The sequence below is a fragment of the Eublepharis macularius genome, chromosome 6, assembly GCF_028583425.1.
Source record: "Eublepharis macularius isolate TG4126 chromosome 6, MPM_Emac_v1.0, whole genome shotgun sequence".
NCBI classification, from domain to species: Eukaryota; Metazoa; Chordata; class Lepidosauria; order Squamata; family Eublepharidae; genus Eublepharis; species Eublepharis macularius.
In genome coordinates this window covers 124,661,305-124,679,351 of record NC_072795.1, presented here as the reverse complement: position 1 = coordinate 124,679,351, position 18,047 = coordinate 124,661,305, and the positions used below count along the sequence as shown (strand labels likewise).

The 18,047-nt window shown below is 42.5% G+C and overlaps 1 protein-coding gene across 2 annotated transcripts in view; it reads left to right on the top strand.

Moving 5' to 3' along the window:
* The window catches only part of ADK (adenosine kinase), a 344,703-nt gene that overhangs the window by 135,623 nt on the left and 191,033 nt on the right, over positions 1–18,047 (top strand). For both annotated transcript variants that reach the window (XM_054983324.1, XM_054983323.1), the window contains exon 6: positions 14,849–14,957. In XM_054983324.1, the coding sequence (XP_054839299.1) occupies positions 14,849–14,957 (109 nt within the window). The remainder of the gene's footprint in view (positions 1–14,848; positions 14,958–18,047) is intronic.

Sequence of the window (18,047 nt, the reverse complement as noted above, 5' to 3'; positions counted from 1 at the left end):
AAATCCAGGATCATGTTAAACTGTAGGATACAGATGGAAGAGGCTGCGGCAGCCTGACCCAGGGATACAGATGGAAGAGGCTGTGGCAGCCTGACCCAGGGATGGGGTTGGGTGAGCAGGAGATGGCTGAGTTAGGGGAGGTGAAATTGTGTCCTGATCAGGAAGTACTAGGCAGGCAGGCAGGCAGGCAGGAAGGATCGTTTCAGTCCTCACCTGCCTGCTCAACACGCTGCAATGAGAAGTCCAGGCAGCAGCCTTCCAGAGGGTAGATTTGGGTCCTGAAAACACACCAGGTGTTGCTAGAGTATAGAATGTGAAACATTTCCAAATGAACTTTTCATAAAAAGGCAGTGTTAATGAAATGTATGCCATTTGGTCTGGCATTTTTGTTTGTTTAAAATCCTGTGACAAGTGTTTCGTCGCCTCCTGCACTCAAAAGTAGCACTCCACGGTGAAATAGCAAAGAGTCCAGTGGTATACTGACTTGCCCTTGATTCATAATTAAAATAGTAAAGACTCCAGTAGCACCTTTAAGACTAACCAACTTTATGGTAGCATAAGCTTTCGAGGGCTCTCGAAGAGCATTCATGCATCTGATGAAGAGAGCTGTGGCTCTCGAAAGCTTATGCTACAATAAAGTTGGTTAGTCTTAAAGGTGCTGCTGGACTCTTTGCTATTTTGCTACTGCAGACTAACACGGCTCACTCCTCTGGATCTACTCCACAGTGAGGGATCATCGGGAGATTTCTATATATCAAAATTCTAGTCAGTAGGTAGTGTATAGCCCATGGGCACACTCATTCCTACAGCTGACAGATGTGAGGATGACTTTGAAAACATTAAAAAGGGTTGTCTACAAAGGCGATTGTATAAAAGTGATAGTTGTGTGAAGGAAGATGGAGTGGGAGAAGAAACTCCTTTATCTGCCAAACACAAAAGAGAGCCCCTCCCAGTCTGAAGCCAGTGTCTGTTGAGAGAAGACAAACTAATGGTTAAACTTTGTTACAAAAGGAGTTGCCCGAAGGGGGACACTTTCAAAATAAAGGAAGTGTCGTAGAAAGGAAAGTAGTTTATGATAATGTTCTCTTGTGGCCGCTAATGAAAGCTGTGTATTGATTCTACACTGCACTGAATGTTGTGTTTTTTTAAGGAAGGCAGCAGTCTGTATGGCCTGTTTGGTGCCGTACTTTGTGAACTAGAAAACGGAATTCACAAGCTGGCTTTCCAGAATGCCATCTGTTAGCTAGCCTCTCAAACTGGGTTTCAGTGAATGAAATATATGAAGCAGAGTCAGCATGTTGGATATGGGACCTAAGCTGAGCGATCAAATCCACTTTTTACCACCAGTTAATGTGACACAGCCTCACTCTAGGCTTCCTTGGGAGTAGGGCTCATTGATTTCAATAGGAAGGACTTCCAACCAGGTAACTGCTGCTATAGCAACAATTTCATGCAACAGTTTTCTTCTGCTGCACTGTGATCAGTTTCTGTAGTCATGTTTGATATGGAAACTCTTTGGCTTTGAAGCATTGCCCTACTGGTGGGTGGCTGAGGCCTTTTACACTTTAAAAAAACAAAGAAATATATTTGTCCCATTTTTAGACTCCAACAGATCTACAAAGTAGAGCTAAAAAAACTACCACACAATGCACTAGGTACCAGTCAATATACAAAAGTAACAATTTGAAACTATCCATAATAAACCAGTTCACACTAGGCTGTTTTATCCTGATTTTGAAAGCAGAAAAGAACACGGCTCAATGGGCTTTTCTACGGAAGGAATTTCACATTAGCGCTACCATTGAAAAAGCCCTGTCCCATCTAGCCATCTATCATACTTCTGATGGGGTCACACAGTACAAGCCTTCTTGGGATTCATATATGTAGATATCTTTGGAAGGAGGCAGTCCTTGAGGTACCCTTGCTTCAGACCACTTAGGGCTTTAGTCAGAACGAGCGTTTTGAAGGGGCCCAGAATGATCTAGAAGTCAGTGAAGCTCACCCGTGCAAGCATCCACTGCGTGGCTGTATTGGTATGGTTTCTGAACACTTTTCAAAGGCATCCAGGTACAGAATTCGTTACAACCCTGAAAGTCACCAAGTCATGTAGCTGTGGGCAGATCCCTCTAGGGAAGGGCTACAGCTTGTTCGCCAGTCTTAAGCTCCTCATAGCCAGAGAACTGCTGTAGCACAATGGTTAAGTAGTTTGGCTACAAATCAGCACTCTACTGGTTTGAATCCCACTACTGCCATGAGCTCAGTCGGCCTTGGGTAAGCCACTCCTCTCAGCTGCAGCTCCCCAGCGGTATTGTGAGGATAATAATAACACTAACTTGTTCACTGCTCTGGGTGAGGCACTAATCTGTCTAGAGGAGCATTATTATATTTATATAAAGGTAAAGGTAGACTCCTGTGCAAGCACCGAGTCATTACTGACCCATGGGGGGACGTCGCATCACGATGTTTTCTTGGCAGACTTTTTACGGGGTGGTTAGCCATTGTCTTCCCCAGTCATCTACACTTTACCCCCAGGAAACTGGGTACTCATTTTACTGACCTCGGAAGGATGGAAGGCTGAGTTAACCTTGAGCCGGCTACCTGAACCCGGCTTCTGCTGGGATCGAACTCATGTCGTCAGCAGAGCTTGGGCTGCAGTACTGCAGCTTACCACTCTGCACCACAGGGCTAATATTATATTTATATAGCACCAAGAAAATACATAAGTCTGTATACTAACTGGGGGTGGGGGTGGGGGTGGGGGCGGGGGTTCCGCAGCCTCCTCCAGCACAAGGCACCACACCATCAGGTTTCTGCATGGTAGAGTAGAGAGCTAAGTTCTTTTCCTCCTAGTGACGTCTAATGTGAATTAAATGCTTCACATTTAGGTGGGGTGAGAGGTTGGTTTGCATTATCTAGGCAAGATCACATGGATGGAGCCTTGGCTGGGGACAATTTAGCATTTACCTTGAGTGCTTGGTTCATTTTAGATGTTATCTACTCCTCTGTTCTGTGGCTCTCCTCCAACAAGAGTGGAGCCCTGATGGTTGCTCATCACAGAAAAATGGAGATTAGGTTGAAATTTAGTAGCACATGCGGAAGGCTGTTAGCTTTCCAAAAGCCATGGATATATGGATTAAAGCCATTGTATTCAAGAAGAGACAGCTGTGTCTCCACCAAGGCGCTGATTCTTTGTTTGGCAGCCAAAAGTGGATTGAATTTATCTAGGGACTGAATTGAAAAATGGAAGAAAATGCTGTTTCTGCTTAACTTCCTTGTTCCTTACCCTTGTAAATTATGCATATGTTGTTTTGGATCTTGCTAGAATGAAAACGTCTCTATTCCTCCTCTTACTGCCTTTCAGCTTTGCTGGGTCATTACATGTTAAATTAACTTGAATAGACAGAACTTGCTGCTAAATTATTGAAAGGTTCCATAATATTAAAAAATAGCGATATTTGTTTTAATGTAGAAGTTTCCCTCCTGCTTCCTGCATAGCAATTTTTATCTTCTTGGATTCAGTAGAGCATACGGCTAGGACTGGTAGCCTTTCCCATTTCCATAAGTGTGGAATTTTATATGATATTTTGCACATAAGGCAGAAAGCTTATTTTATTTATTTGGAAAATTTCTTTGTCGCCTTTCCAGGGGAACCTTCCTTTTAGTTTCCAAGTAAAAAAAAAAAATCCTAGTACTCCTGGCCTCAAAACATTCAACATAAAAAGCTTGAATGTTAAGAGGACAGGACATTTGGGCTCTGTGTACATTCATGCCTCCTCCTCCTCAGGGCTTCCGGGCTTTCTCCTCATCATTCTTTACTGCCCTTGCAGTCAATTACCCCATCCCTCCTTCTGTCTGTCACCAAACACAATTCTGCAAAAATTCCTACAGAGCACTGCAGCGAAAGCTTGCATAGTGACGCTGTTTACACAGAACTTCTGCATCTGCGTGATTGGATTGTATCTCAGAATTTGAGCTTTTTAATGGCACTTCGTTTTATTCCTGTACAAAACAATGAAACATGGGTGTGCCATGTAGTGTATATTTTCACCAAAGGGGGTAGTCTGAAGACTGGGAACTGAAGTGCTAGATAGCTAAGTTCCGTGTGGCCAGGGGAACTTTGGGCTTGTGTTTTGAGAGATCTGTTGTGTGCCTAATTATAACCAGGATCCAGAGTTTGCAATAGATATGCACCAGCAACTTGGGCGTGTGTAGCTGAATCTTGGAGCTGTTTGTTTCTTTGAATGTCAGCTCTAGCTTAAACTGCTATTGAAAGTCCCTTCCATGAAGCACAGGAGAGGGACTGCCAAGAAACAGTAGGCAAGGTCCTCTTGGCCATGTAGAACTAGTTGTGTGTTTATTTAGTTCTCAGCAAATATTTTCACTGGAAGAACAATGTGGCAGAGCTATTTGTGGGCCCATCGTCAAGGGAGGTGAGGGTCGAGGACAAGATGACAAAAGACACAGACAACTTGTCAGGATTAAAAAGGCCATGACTGTATTGGCTTATGGAGCCTTAGTGCCACCTAGGGCACAGATCCCAGTATCCCTGCTGGTTGATGACCCCCCTCACCCTTCAGTCCGTCTGTTAAAGAGGGAAACTGCGGAATGAAAGGTTGTGGGATTTCACATGGGCACACACCTCTGCGTGGATCCCCCTGCCCCCTGGGAGTGAGCATGTCCTGACAGCCCCCTCCTGGGCGTGTCCCAACAATGCCTTACCCCCAAGATCCTTTAAAATGATTCCCAAGTATGGGGAAACTGAGCGAGTGGCCCTGTTTCCCCCCAAAAGGATCTGTCCTCTGTGCCAAAACTGCCACAAGAGCCCCAAAATGGCTCCCACCGATGTTCATAAAGCTGCAATTAACCCCAGAGTCCAGCCGGAATGCCGTGCCACCAAGAAGCCTATCCCAGCTTGAGAGGTGCATCCCATCAGGTCACATGGCCCCCAATGTCCCCACAGTTTTTCACATAGCTCCATGGCCCTAGCCACAGTTTTCTTTGCCATAGCAATCTTGTCTGCTCAGACCTCTCAGGAAAAGCCCTTCTGACCAGTCCTACTTGAAGGCTGTATGCCAAGAAAGCATCCAAGAATAACAGAATGTCCCCGGCCACAGGAGGGCAAATACCCTGTGATGGGTCACATAGCCCACAATGTTTCTTCAAGGCACCCCAAGGCCCTGGCCACGATCCTCCTCACCATATCAATCCTGTTTGTTCACAGTGCTCCCGAGCCAGGGCAAGCCCTTTTAACAAGTCCCACCCAAGGGCTGTGTGCCCGGAAAGTGTCCAAGAAGTGAGCGTAGGCCCTGTGAATGCCTTAGTCATCTCCCCTCTAGGCCAGATGTCCAGGGACCTATTCAGCCAGCATGGTGAAGCACCTTTGTTCCCAAAGAGTCCTGGAGCATCCTTCTGGAGCTGATTTGCATGCTGATGATGGCTCCCAACCCACCAAAGAGACTTTTCATCCCTGTGTTGGTGCATAGAGGCTAGCCCACAGTTTGCTCCTGTGACCCCAGACCAAGACCGATTTGCACCAACCTGAGGATCCACAAAAGAGAGAAATCAAGGAAGTCCTTGACCATGGTGAATGTAAGATCCGTATGCTCCTGCCTATGGCCTGAACACGGGAAGAGAGGAGGCTAGTACCCATAGCGATGATGGCTGGCCTACTACTGGGGCATAGAAATATAGAACTGGTGTGGGGGGCCCAGAGGGGTCATCTGGCCAACCCCTTGCCCCATGAAATGAACCCACGGCTACCTTCCTCATTCTTCCTGTGACCCCTGCTGTGACCCCAGAGGAAAGCAAAAAACCTCCAGGATCCATTGGCCAGTCCAGCCTGGAGGAAAATTCCTTCCTGACCCCAAAGTGGTGATCAGCATCACCCTGAGCCTGAGCACATAAGAAAGGGCCACATGAGCCCCCCCGGCTCTTCTCATCTAGCCAAGGCAGCTGGACCAAAGCTAAGATCAGAAATGAATTGAAACCTGGGGGGCGGGGGCAACTGTGTGGGTGAGGAGAGGATCCAGGTAACAAGGGTGGAGGGGGGAAAGGCTGTAGTGGCCTGAACTGGGCCCCAGAAGGCCCCCCTACTTGAGCAAAATGTGGACAATCCCAGAATTGCAATAACACCAGACTTAAGTCCTCATATGGAAATAAGCCCCACTCCTACTACTGAGTAAAATGGCTCACTGCAAGTTGTAATGCTTTACGTACCAATGTAGCTATCATGAAGCACGTGTAACAAGGCTCGAGCCACATGCCCCAGAGCTGGTGACAAGAACTGCAATTTTCACTGCTGTCAAGGCTTCAGAAGGCATTTCTTGATCATTTTATAATATAATTTTGCTGTTGCTTCTGTGTGGAGACGGAGAGGGACTCGGATGGGTGAAACTCCCGCTTTGGAATTGCACTATTCCACTGAAAACTTTTTTTTTTTTTGAAAAATTTTATTGGGTTAGAATCCATTATTTCCACATTTACATTCAATTTTCCCCAATTTTTTCATCTCTAACCCCCTCCCTTCCCCCCCCCTTTTTGTTGACTTCCAACAGCTTTCCAACCCTTTGTCCCCTTTCCCTTACTTTTATTAGCTTCCTCTATCTAAAACAAATATATATTCTCCATTATTCTAAGCAGTACATCCTTAACTATTTTTAACATTATATGCCCAAACTGTAAGCCTTTGTTTCCATCTTAGATAAACAATTTATCCCAATTTTTCAATTTCAGGTATTTCTATATATCATAAACCATATAGATCATACATTCGTTTATATCAAACAATTTGACTTATTCTCTATATATATTACTCATTCTATCTTTTTATAATAGTTCTATATATCTCTCCTCACGTAGTCAATCAATTTGACCCATCTATATCTTCAGACATTCAGTTTGGTACAAAACTTGTCAGAAAAAAAAAGAAAATATTGTTAGTTAATCGCTCCTTATATTTAGTCCTTATAATTAATTATTTTCTCTATGTTCTGTTTGTTAACCTATATATATCTATATATATGTCAATCTATTAATCTGACTGCTTATTAATTCACATTTATCTCTTCTCCCCCCGGTAAAGTCTCCCCCCTCTACTTCAATACTTCAGTAGTTCTCAAACTGCCACAGTTTTCCTCCCACCTCCCATTTCTTCTCCAGGTATTGTTTCAGCTTCTCCCAGTCTGTGTTGAACTGCCCTGAGTCCAGATCTCTCAATTTTCTTGTCATCTTGTCCATTTCAGCCATATACAGCAATTTGTAAGTCCAATCTTCAATAGTTGGCACTTCTTGTACTTTCCATTTTTGCGCATACAAAAGTCTAGCTGCTGCTGTCATATAAAATATCAACGTCCTGTGTTGGGCTGGAATTCCCTCCATTCCCAAGTTCAGTAGCAGGAGTTCTGGGTTCTTATTAATTTGAAATGGTAAAATTTCACTCATTTCTCTTATTATTTCCCCCCAGTACTGCCTGGCTACCTCACACGACCACCACATATGATAGAGGGAGCCCTCATGCTTCTTACATTTCCAGCATTTATTAGAAGTATTCGAATTCCCTAGCGCAATCTTCTTTGGTGTCATGTACCAACGATAGATCATTTTATAAATGTTCTCTTTGATATTAATACATGTCGTTGTCTTCATTGTAGTTTTCCACAAGTATTCCCATGCCTCCATTGTTATTTCTTTATTAAAGTTTATAGCCCATTTCACCATTTGTGTTTTAACTATCTCATCCTCGGTATACCACTTCAACAGTACTTGGTATACCTTGGATATTCTTTTCTTATCTTCTTTAAGAAGGGTCTGCTCTAGTTCCGAATTCTCTATTCGTATACCTCCCTTTACAGAGTCCGAATTATATAAGTCTCTGATCTGTCTATACTGGAACCAATCGTAGTTAGGTGATAGTTCCTCTTGTGTCTTTATTCTAAGTTTGGATGCTTCAGTTTTAGTTATTTCTTTATACGTTAAACATTGTTGTTCATTATCAACAGCTCTCGGGTCTATCACCTCATATGGAACCACCCACAAAGGGGTTCCTTCTTGTAGATAAATTCTGTACTTCTTCCAGATTATGTATAGACTTCTCCGAACAAAGTGATGCAGGAACATCGAGTTGACCTTTACTTTGTCATGCCATAAATATGCGTGCCATCCAAATATTTTTTTATATCCCTCTAGGGCTAATAGTTTCTTGTTCTTTAATGTCATCCATTCTTTCAACCAAACTAGGCAGATTGCATCATGATAAAGTCTCAGATTGGGCAGTTGCATTCCGCCTCTTTCCTTTGCATCTTGTAAAACTTTCACTTTCACTCGAGGCTTCTTGCCTGCCCAAACAAAATCTGATATTTTCCTCTGCCATTTTTCAAATTGTTTGGAGTCTCTGATGATTGGTATTGTCTGTAGCAAAAACATTACTCTTGGTAACACATTCATCTTAACTGCTGCAATCCTGCCCAACCATGACAAATTCAATCTATTCCATTTAATCAAGTCTCTCTCTATCTGAGTCCATAGTTTTTCATAATTGTTTTTGAATAGATCTATGTTCTTTGCAGTTAATTCGACTCCCAAATATTTCACTTTGCTTGTTACTTCACAATCCGTTGTTTCCATTAACAATTGTTGTTTCTGCTTAGTCATATTTTTGCATAATATCTTTGACTTCTTTTTGTTAATGAAGAAACCTGCCAAGTCTCCAAACTCCTTGATCTTATCTATCACTCTTGGCATGTTCTCCAATGGGTCCTCTACAATTAACATTATGTCATCCGCAAATGCTCTGACCTTGTATGAATAGTCCTTTATTTTTATTCCACGAATTTCATCATCTTGACGTATTTGTATCATCAGAATCTCCAATACTAAAATGAACAACAATGGAGATAACGGGCAACCTTGTCTTGTTCCTTTACTTATCGTCAATTTCTTGGTCAATTCATCATTCACCACAATTGCTGCAGTCTGGTCTCTATAAATTTCCTTAATTGCTCTGATGAATCTTTCTCCCAATTGTAGCTTTTCCATAGTGGCAAACATAAAGTCCCAGTTTAAATTGTCAAACGCTTTTTCAGCGTCAACAAAGAAGAAACCAACCTCTTTATCACAACGCTTGTCATAATATTCAATAGCATTGATCACTGTCCTTAAGTTGTCTCTTATTTGTCTGTCTGGCAAAAAGCCTGCTTGTTCCTCCTCTATGACTTCCGAGAGCCACCCCTTCAATCTCTCCGCCAATATCTTCGCAAAAATTTTGTAGTCATTGTTGAGTAGCGATATAGGTCTATAATTTTTCACATTAGTCAGGTCTTGGCCCTCTTTTGGGATCAATGATATATTCGCTTCACTCCAAGTTTCTGGAATCCTTTGATCCCTTAAAACCCCATTCATCACCTCTTTTAGGAATGGTGCCAGTTCATTAGCCATTGTCTTATAGAATTTAGCCGTAAGTCCATCTGGCCCTGGCGCCTTTCCTAGATTTGCAGATTGTATTGCCTTACTTATTTCCTCGTCAGTTACTTCACTATTCAACTTATTTCTCCAAGCTTCCGAGATTTCTGGAAGTTTGGTTTTCTCCAAATATGACGCTATTGATTCTTTGTTTACTTCTTTTTTATTATACAGCTTAGCGTAAAATTTATAAAAGGCTCTACTAATGGTAGCCTGCTCCAAATACGTTTTGTTATCTTCGCAAATTTTATTTATTATCTTCTTTTCCCTTTTCTTCTTCAATTGCCATGCCAGGTACTTCCCAGGTTTATTAGCACCCTCAAACGCTTTTTGATTCAGTCTTTTGAGATTCCACTCCAATTCTTTATTGCTCATTGCTGTTAGCTGTTCTTGAAGTATTTTAATTTCCTGGTATACCTTCTTTTTCCCTGGTCTCTTTTTTAGCTGTATTTCTTTGGCTTTTATTTTCTCCTCAATCTCTTGTCTTTTCTCCTCTTTCTTCTTTCTTGCTCTACCATTTAAGTCCATTAGTATGCCCCTTACAACCGCCTTGTAAGCATCCCAAACTTTATTGGTTGGTACTTCTTTATTCACGTTGTATTGTATAAAAAACTTTGTCTCTCTTCTCAGTATTTCCATATTCTCTCTTTCCTGTAACAAGTCCTCATTTATTCTCCATGCTTTCCTTTTTCTCTTTTTTCCAAATTTCCACATAATTGGGTTGTGATCTGAGCCTACCATAGGCATTATTTCTACCTCCTTAGTCCATAATGCTAAGTCTTTTGAGGCCCAGATCATATCAATTCTTGATAATGTAGAATGCCTTGCAGAATAAAAGGTAAACTGTCTGCTTTTAGGATATTCTCTCCTCCATACATCTTCAAGAGTCTCTTGTTGAATCAACTCAAAAAAAAAGCTTTGGTAATAGTCCTCTTTTCTTTTGTGCCGTTGTAGTCTTTTTGTCTAGTTCCAAGTCTGTCACTCCATTGAAGTCTCCAGCAAGAATTATCTGGTCGTATGCAAGATCGTCTAAATGCTTCCTTAAATCCTCAAAGAAGCTTTCTTTTGCACCGTTAGGTGCATAAAGTCCGACTACCAACACTCTCTTTAAATTCCAAATACATTCCACTGCTACAAATCTAGCTTCCACATCTCTCATAACAAATTTTGGCTGTAGCTCCTCTTTTATGTACAACACCACTCCTCTTTTTTTCTTGTTGGAGGCCGCTACATATTCTTTGCCCAATTTTCCAGATTTTAAATATTTTACATCCTGCTTTCTGATATGGGTCTCTTGCAAACAAACAATGTCACATTTTTGTTTTAGTAGCCAGTGAAAAGTATTTTTCCTCTTATTCGGTGAGTTTAGTCCATTTACATTCCAAGATAATACTTTACACTCCATACTCATGATCTTGTTGGTAAGTCTTTTTCATTGTCCTTAATAAATCGCTACATCTCTCGCTCAGATCTGATGCGTTTTTTGGCCCCTCCAAACTCAAAGGACACTCCTTCCGGTAACTCCCATCTGTACCTGATTTTCATGTCCTTCAAAATCTGAATTAGCACTTTATATTTTTTCCGGTCCAGTAACACTGATCTGGGCAGTTCCTTCATTATAATAATCGTCTTGCCATCAATCTCCAATGGATCTTGAAACTGTTTTGTCACAATCCTCTCTTTCATATTTCGTGTTGTAAACTGCACAATCACATCTCTTGGTAGTTTCCTCTGGGTTGCTATTCTCGAATTCACACGGTATGCCACATCTAGGATAGCCACAACTTCCTCCTCCTCCTTCCCCAGGTACTCAGCCAACACCTCAGTCATCTGTTCTTGCGCTGACTTTCCTTCCACTTCTGGCAAGCCACGAAAACGTAGCTGCTTCTCCATATGTTTAGTTTCTGCAACTGACATTCTCCCCTTCACCAATCTCATCTCTGTTTGTTGCGTGTCTGCTAAATTCTCCATCGCGTCTTCTACTGTTTTAACTCTCTGCTGCGTTCCTTGTAATTCATTTCGTATTGTTTCCATACCTTTTTTCACTTCTGACAGCTCCGATTTTACTGTCTGTGTAACCTCTTTAACCTCTTTTATCAGCTCCAATTTCGTGTCCTTAAGTTCTTTAATCATATCTAAAAGTTTTTTGTCCAGGTTTTTATCCAGGTTTTCTATTGCCGATTGCCACTCTTTTTTTGACATCGTGGGGCTTGCTTTAGCTCGCTCCCACGAATCCGCTCTCTTCCTTAACTCCGTGGCGTAAAATTTAACGTTTTTCTATTTTAAATGTCCCGGTCTTCTTATAGAAATTAAGTTTTAAAGAGTCCAAAATGTCGGGCGTCTTTTCTCTATGGTTTCTCTATGATTTTGTAATCCAAGATGGCCTACTTCCTCTTCCGCTGAAGCCGCGACCCTTCCCCTTTCAAAAATGGCGATTCCCTACTTCCTGCCCTCCAGCAAGGGCCGCTTCTCTCCAGCCACTCTATTGTTATTACGCACTTCCTGTCTCCCGTCTTCCCACAGCAGATCTCACGATGGTGTCTTTTTCTCACAGCTCCAAAGCCACAGGTATTCAAAACAATAGTCCCATTTCTTTAATAACTTCTTTAAACTTAGTCTCTTTTTAAATTCGATTCCTGCCGAGTCTTCCCCTCCTTTTCACTAGTCTGTTGCAGTTTAAAAATCTACTTTTTTTCCTCTCTGTTTTTATCAATCTGTCCCGTCTCAGAAGATAATGATCTTTACCTTCTCTTCACTTTTCTCGGGTTGTAATCGCTGTTTCGATTTTAAGTTCTCCTCTCAGCTTCTTCCCCCAATCGATGCTTGGGTATGTAGGTCTTATGCCAGCCGAATTGGCCCCAAAACTGCCGCAGAGATTATAGCCGACCCGTCGCAAGGTGGGACCTCAAGGATCGGGGGGAGACTCGTTGTGTAAAGCCCCCCCTCGTCCGAGATCTAGCTCACCCTAGGGTCTTGAGCGTTCTTTGCCTGCTCCCCGCCTGAGAGCAGTCGGCCGCGGGCTATTTTCACCCCGCCGGCCGGTTAAAACGGCAGTCCGGTCAGCTCCGCAAGTGGAGCTGCGTTAGACCTCCATGGATCCCAAACAGGAAGTCCTATTCCACTGAAAACTTTAAAACAAGCTGTCCTTATGTATGCTTGCCCAGAGGTGGTTTTGGCAGAAGGGTATACTTGGACGAAATAAACTGCCTCTCCCTGTAACCAGCAAAACTGCAAACACTGCCTATCCTTGGTTCCTCTAGTAGGCCACCACCACCCAAACTGAAACAGGTTTTACCCTTCACTAGTTGTTTGAGAAGCTGGCGAGCCACTGTGCATCTGCAGAATTCTACCAAGTGGCTGAGCAGAAAGTTTGTAGGAGAGGATTGGACACAGCTTGACTTAACCGAAGAAAGATTTTACTGCAGTACACTATAAAAGACACAGAGCATAAGAATAGATATAGAAAGAGCAGTGCATAAGGCTACAGCTAATGAACGAAAGAAAAAAGAAATCATCCTAAAGTCTAATATTTCACTGTCCCTTGAGTGTTACCAAATCATACCCAAGGCATCCCCTGCTCTTAGGACCCTCCGTTCTCCATCCTGCTGAACCATACCACCAAAGGCTGCAGAGCTTTTTTCTACCCTCCTTTCCCAAGTGGGGGGGGGGAGTTCCCTCCCTTAAAACCAATCTTTCCCAAACTCCATGGCAAGCTGGCCCCTTGCCACCGATGTCTCTCATACCTCTGCTCCTCCGCGCAATCTAAACTCCCCTCTGTCTGGAGATCAGGGGGCGGGGCCACCAGCCATGTGATCATTTTCGCCTAGGGCAGTTAAACTTTTAAAAACTCCCCCCTTGTTCCAGCTGACCCAAAGTGACGCCATTGGCCTTGGGAGCATGCATGCACTTTGCGCACGCGTATGTGGTACCAGGGGGACCACTTCCCGCCAAGAGTTGCCCCCTGTGCTGGCAGCCCACTGAGTTCCACCACCTCTTTTCCCAGAAAAAAAGCCCTGGATACAACCGTTATTTTACAGAATTGAATTCTGTAATAATGCCAATATATATACTTACTTTATGGATTTATCTGTTCATATGGGATTTTAATATAATTATGCTTGTTTTCACTTTGTTTTCACTTGACACAAATTGTTTTCTGTAACTGAAGAAGCTTGTGCATTAATTGTTAATTTACGCGTTGTTAAAGAGCGCTTTGTTGGTGCAGCTCTCTGCCCAAATGTTCTCATACAGCATTATTTATTTAAAATATTTCTATGCCTCCTTTCAACCCCAACGGGCTTTAAACATTTACATTAAAAATTCGAGACATTAAAACAACATTTAAAATAAAGTATATAGAAAATATTTAAACAATTCAGTAAACGCACAAACACATAGAACACAATCAGGGAGGTGGGCCAACAACAGTTATTGGGGGGGTATGCCACATAAAGCAAAAAAGACTTCACCTGCTGGTGGAAGGCAGCGATAGAGGGAAATAGATGAATCTCCCTCGGAAGGGAGTTCCGAAGTTTTGGTGCTATGACAAAGACTGGTTCTCGAATTGCTACCCATCTAGCTTCAGGTGGCTTTTCTTTTGTACTAGATCATTGATGTGAGTTTGTTTTTGGTAGGTGTAAAGAGTGGTGAGTGTGGCTAGATTAACAAGTAGTTATATAGCCCCACTGGGACATCTGTTTTAGGCCAGCCCAGAACTTTCCCAATGGTGCACTACTTAATCATTGCTTCGTAGATTGAGACCCAGCTTTGTAAACCAACCCAGGAAGTTAAGTCAACACACCTGTAATATCACCACTGTGCTGTGCCCAGCTACCATCTGCAAATGCATAATTGCACTGTTGCAGCCTGCTGTGTGATACATGAATGGATGGAAACCGATCGTGGAAGAAAGGGATATAGAACCCCTTAGCTTTCATTCCATAGACATTATAAGCTTTCAGACATCAGCGTTGGTGCAGATGATGCACTGGTAATCCCTTGTGGAATAGCAAAAAAGGTATTCGTACTGATGACTTCTAGTTGTGTATATATAGAGAGAGAGAGAGACTCTGCTCCTCTTCTCTCTCTTGGGTACCTTCCTGGTATATGCTGCTGTCAAAGCAGTGTGGTTGCAGTGCGCAGCATTAAGGCTGGGGGGTGGGCAGTCATTGCCATCTGTAATAAATGTCTACCTGTCACACAGCAACTGTCTGCCATAACTGGTGCACATGTGTAATCCAGATGCACTGTCCTGTGTATTCTGCTGTTCAGGAGGAGTCCTCTGAGCTTTTTCATAGAGGGTTGTTGGAAAGACAGCAGTTGTTCCAAGAAAACTGCTTGCCATGTTGATGACGACGATGATTATGACAATGATGTTGATTTGTCATTTTAGGTCTCTTGTTGCTAACCTCGCTGCTGCTAATTGCTATAAGAAGGAAAAGCATCTTGACCTGGATAAGAACTGGAAGTTGGTGGAAAAGGCTAAAGTTTATTACATTGCAGTAAGTAACCTTGTCAAAAGTCGTGTTGCTTTAAAACCTTGAACTGTGAGTGCCCAAGTTGCACCAAACATCTGTGGCTTGTTAACTCTCAGAAGCCAGACAGAGCATGCCTATCACTCCCATTCTGCAGTCTCTCCATTGGCTTCTCATCATTTACCGGACTCAGTTCATAGCCTCAGCCCCTCATATCTGTGCAACCGCCTCTCTCCCTATGTTCCACCATGGCAGGTTCATTCATTTGGATAGGGCCTTCTGCAGATACTGCCTTGCAGTTGGGTAAAATCAACAGTTGCCCACACCTTATGGAATATAGCCTACCTGAAGAGGTCACGAAAGCTCCCACTCGCCTGACTTTCCGCAAACTATGCAAAACTGAATTTTTCAGGAGGGATTTCTACTCAGATTATAGGGCGGGGTTGTAAGAAGTCGCGTTGGTGGGGACAAGGACTATATGCTACTGTGTTCCGCACTGTCTGCGGATATAAACATACACCTACGAGGGAGCTTTCAACGTTGCTAAACATGCCATGAAAATTAGTTTGCTTTGTTTCAGAAAGATTTCGTCTCTGTGCTTGGCTTTATGCTTGTTTTTCAAATTTTCTGCTACCATACCATATTGTATCTCTTTTCACTGAATGTCCTGTTGTTCATTATTGTACTTTGCTCGGTGAATGTCTGAGCTATTGATTAGAGTGTATTTTCACCTGCGCTATGAAATCCGCCTTTGACCTCAGTGAGAAAGAGGACAAATAAAAACAACAACAATAATAAATGTGGTGAATGATGAAAGAGGATGAAAATCTGACTCTCCTGGTACACCATACCTGCAAAAATAAAATGCCCAAATGCTGGCAGAAGTTGTTTTTTTTTAGAGAGAAAAGAGCATAAGAAGCTTTATGGAACAAAATTCACCCAGTGTCAAATTTACATTTCATGTTTTCAAGGAAATTGTTTGAAAGGATGCCTAGATTATATAAAGTGTGCCGTTAGCGTGATTATTCACTGTAAACAGATCCACGAGCACTTCTTAATTGCTGCTATTTATTCCATAGTGTGTTTTAGAAACAACAATCTCGAGAAGCTTCTTGAATACAGACAGTATTCAAATATTCAGTACTGTGGGGGATGATGACAATGACAAGACCTTTTTTCATGTAGCACCACTAAGGAGGAAGATGTTTGGAATTAATTCTGAGGATATTTTGCCCTCATTCAAGACATGTAGAAACCCAGGGCTTTTTTTCAGCAGGAACGTGGTGGAACGGAGTTCCAGCACCTCTTTAAAATGGTCACGTGGCTGGTGGCCCCGCCCCCTGATTTCCAGACAGAAGGGAGTTCAGGTGGCGCGGAGGGCAATCTAAACTCCCCTCTGTCTGGAGATCATGGAGGCAGGGCCACCGGCCATGTGACCATTTTTGCCATGGGCGATTTAAACTTAAAAAAACCTCCCCCCTTGTTCCAGCTGACCCAAAGTGACGTCATTGTGCGGTCTTGAGTTCCACCACCTCTTTTCCCAGAAAAAAAGCCCTGTAGAAACCTATCCACATATTTATGTAGATGACATTCTGGGGTGCTGTAAGAGGCAGAGTTTTCCTCTGTGTGTGTGCAAGCTGCTTGCAGTGATGTTGATAAGGCTGGTGTCAATTAGCAAATATAGAAAGCATCTATGACAGATTAAAACACATAATATGTGTATAATATATGGATCCTGTTTGACAGCTGCTACCATCCTGTTACCTGAGCTATGTGGGAACAGCTGGTGAGAAGTGTAAAAAATTGATTATCCAGGAGGAACAAATTCATTAAAAAAAAGTTATTTCCTTCAGCAAGTGATAAGTCTCCCACAGCCTGTTTAGCGTATGCGGCTTTAGATTTTACATGGTTGGTATTGATTCTTGCACGTGGTGAAAGCTAGTCCGTTATAACAGTCAAACGCATACCCTGTAAAGGCTGGACAAAGCAGGGAGCTCCCACTGCTCCTGCCACACATTTAAGAAACCTTTTCTAGAATGAGTATTTCCTCAGTAGCTTCTTCGTTTTTAATTTATGCTTGTAAAAAGCCTGTGTTTTTTATTTCAAAATAATTATACCTTGGTCCGTTTTAAATGGCACTCTGGGAGATAAATGCAGTGAGCCAAACATTGCAGGAAAGTTTAAGAATATTATTAGATAACGAAGGGTAGGTAAAACGGTGGCAAAGGCTGTGCTGCAAAAGCACCATTGGAACTCGTTTATCTTGTCACAGTTGCATACAGTTATGGCTGGTTCACACTCGTCTTTCCCTAGGTCGTTGTGTACCTAGCCGTGCCTCTTTGCTTCAGAAAAAAATGGTGATAACTCTACAAGTGTAAACAAAATTGCTTTCTTGCTGTCTCCTCCCTAAAACATGCTCAACAAAATTACCTTGCTGTAATGCAGTTGCATATTATGACAATTAAAGATGGTGTGATATTATATATTGAGATGTGGTAGCGAGTTCCTCATCCACCAGAGATTCACTGATAAACACACAGCACCCGTGATCAAAATATGCTCTCAAATCCCCTATCCCAACATTAAGCTAAATGCTCATCTCTCAATGGGGGCTCATGCTTGTTATGCTCCAGTGCTCTAATTCACACTACCCTCTAAGGGAATTCCTGGGACTCAATAGGAGGTGGGCTTCCATGACCTACTGAGCCACCTTGTCTTATCAACTTTGCTGGCATGTACAATGTTTAGAACACACCTGGTTTGATTGAAGTGATTTGGTTTTGCTTTTTCTGAACCCTTCCCTCTGTGTTGATGGCATATACTATAAGACATCAAAACCTTATGAAGAGGGACTTGCCACTGAAACTCTTGCACGCTCTTAGAATAATTTCAGAATTACCTGTTGGCATTATGGGAGGGCAATAAAGGGACAGAAGTTGCCAACGACTACCTGCTTTGTTGGATTGATTGAAATTTGTGGTTCACCCTGTTCTGTGGATTTAGAAGGCTATACAGCAGGTTTTTCAAATATGCACGTTTCTGTTTCCACTCTGGTCATAATCTGAGTAATTAAAATATCTGGGGATTTAAAAGAGGCCAAATTAATTTTTTTTTAAA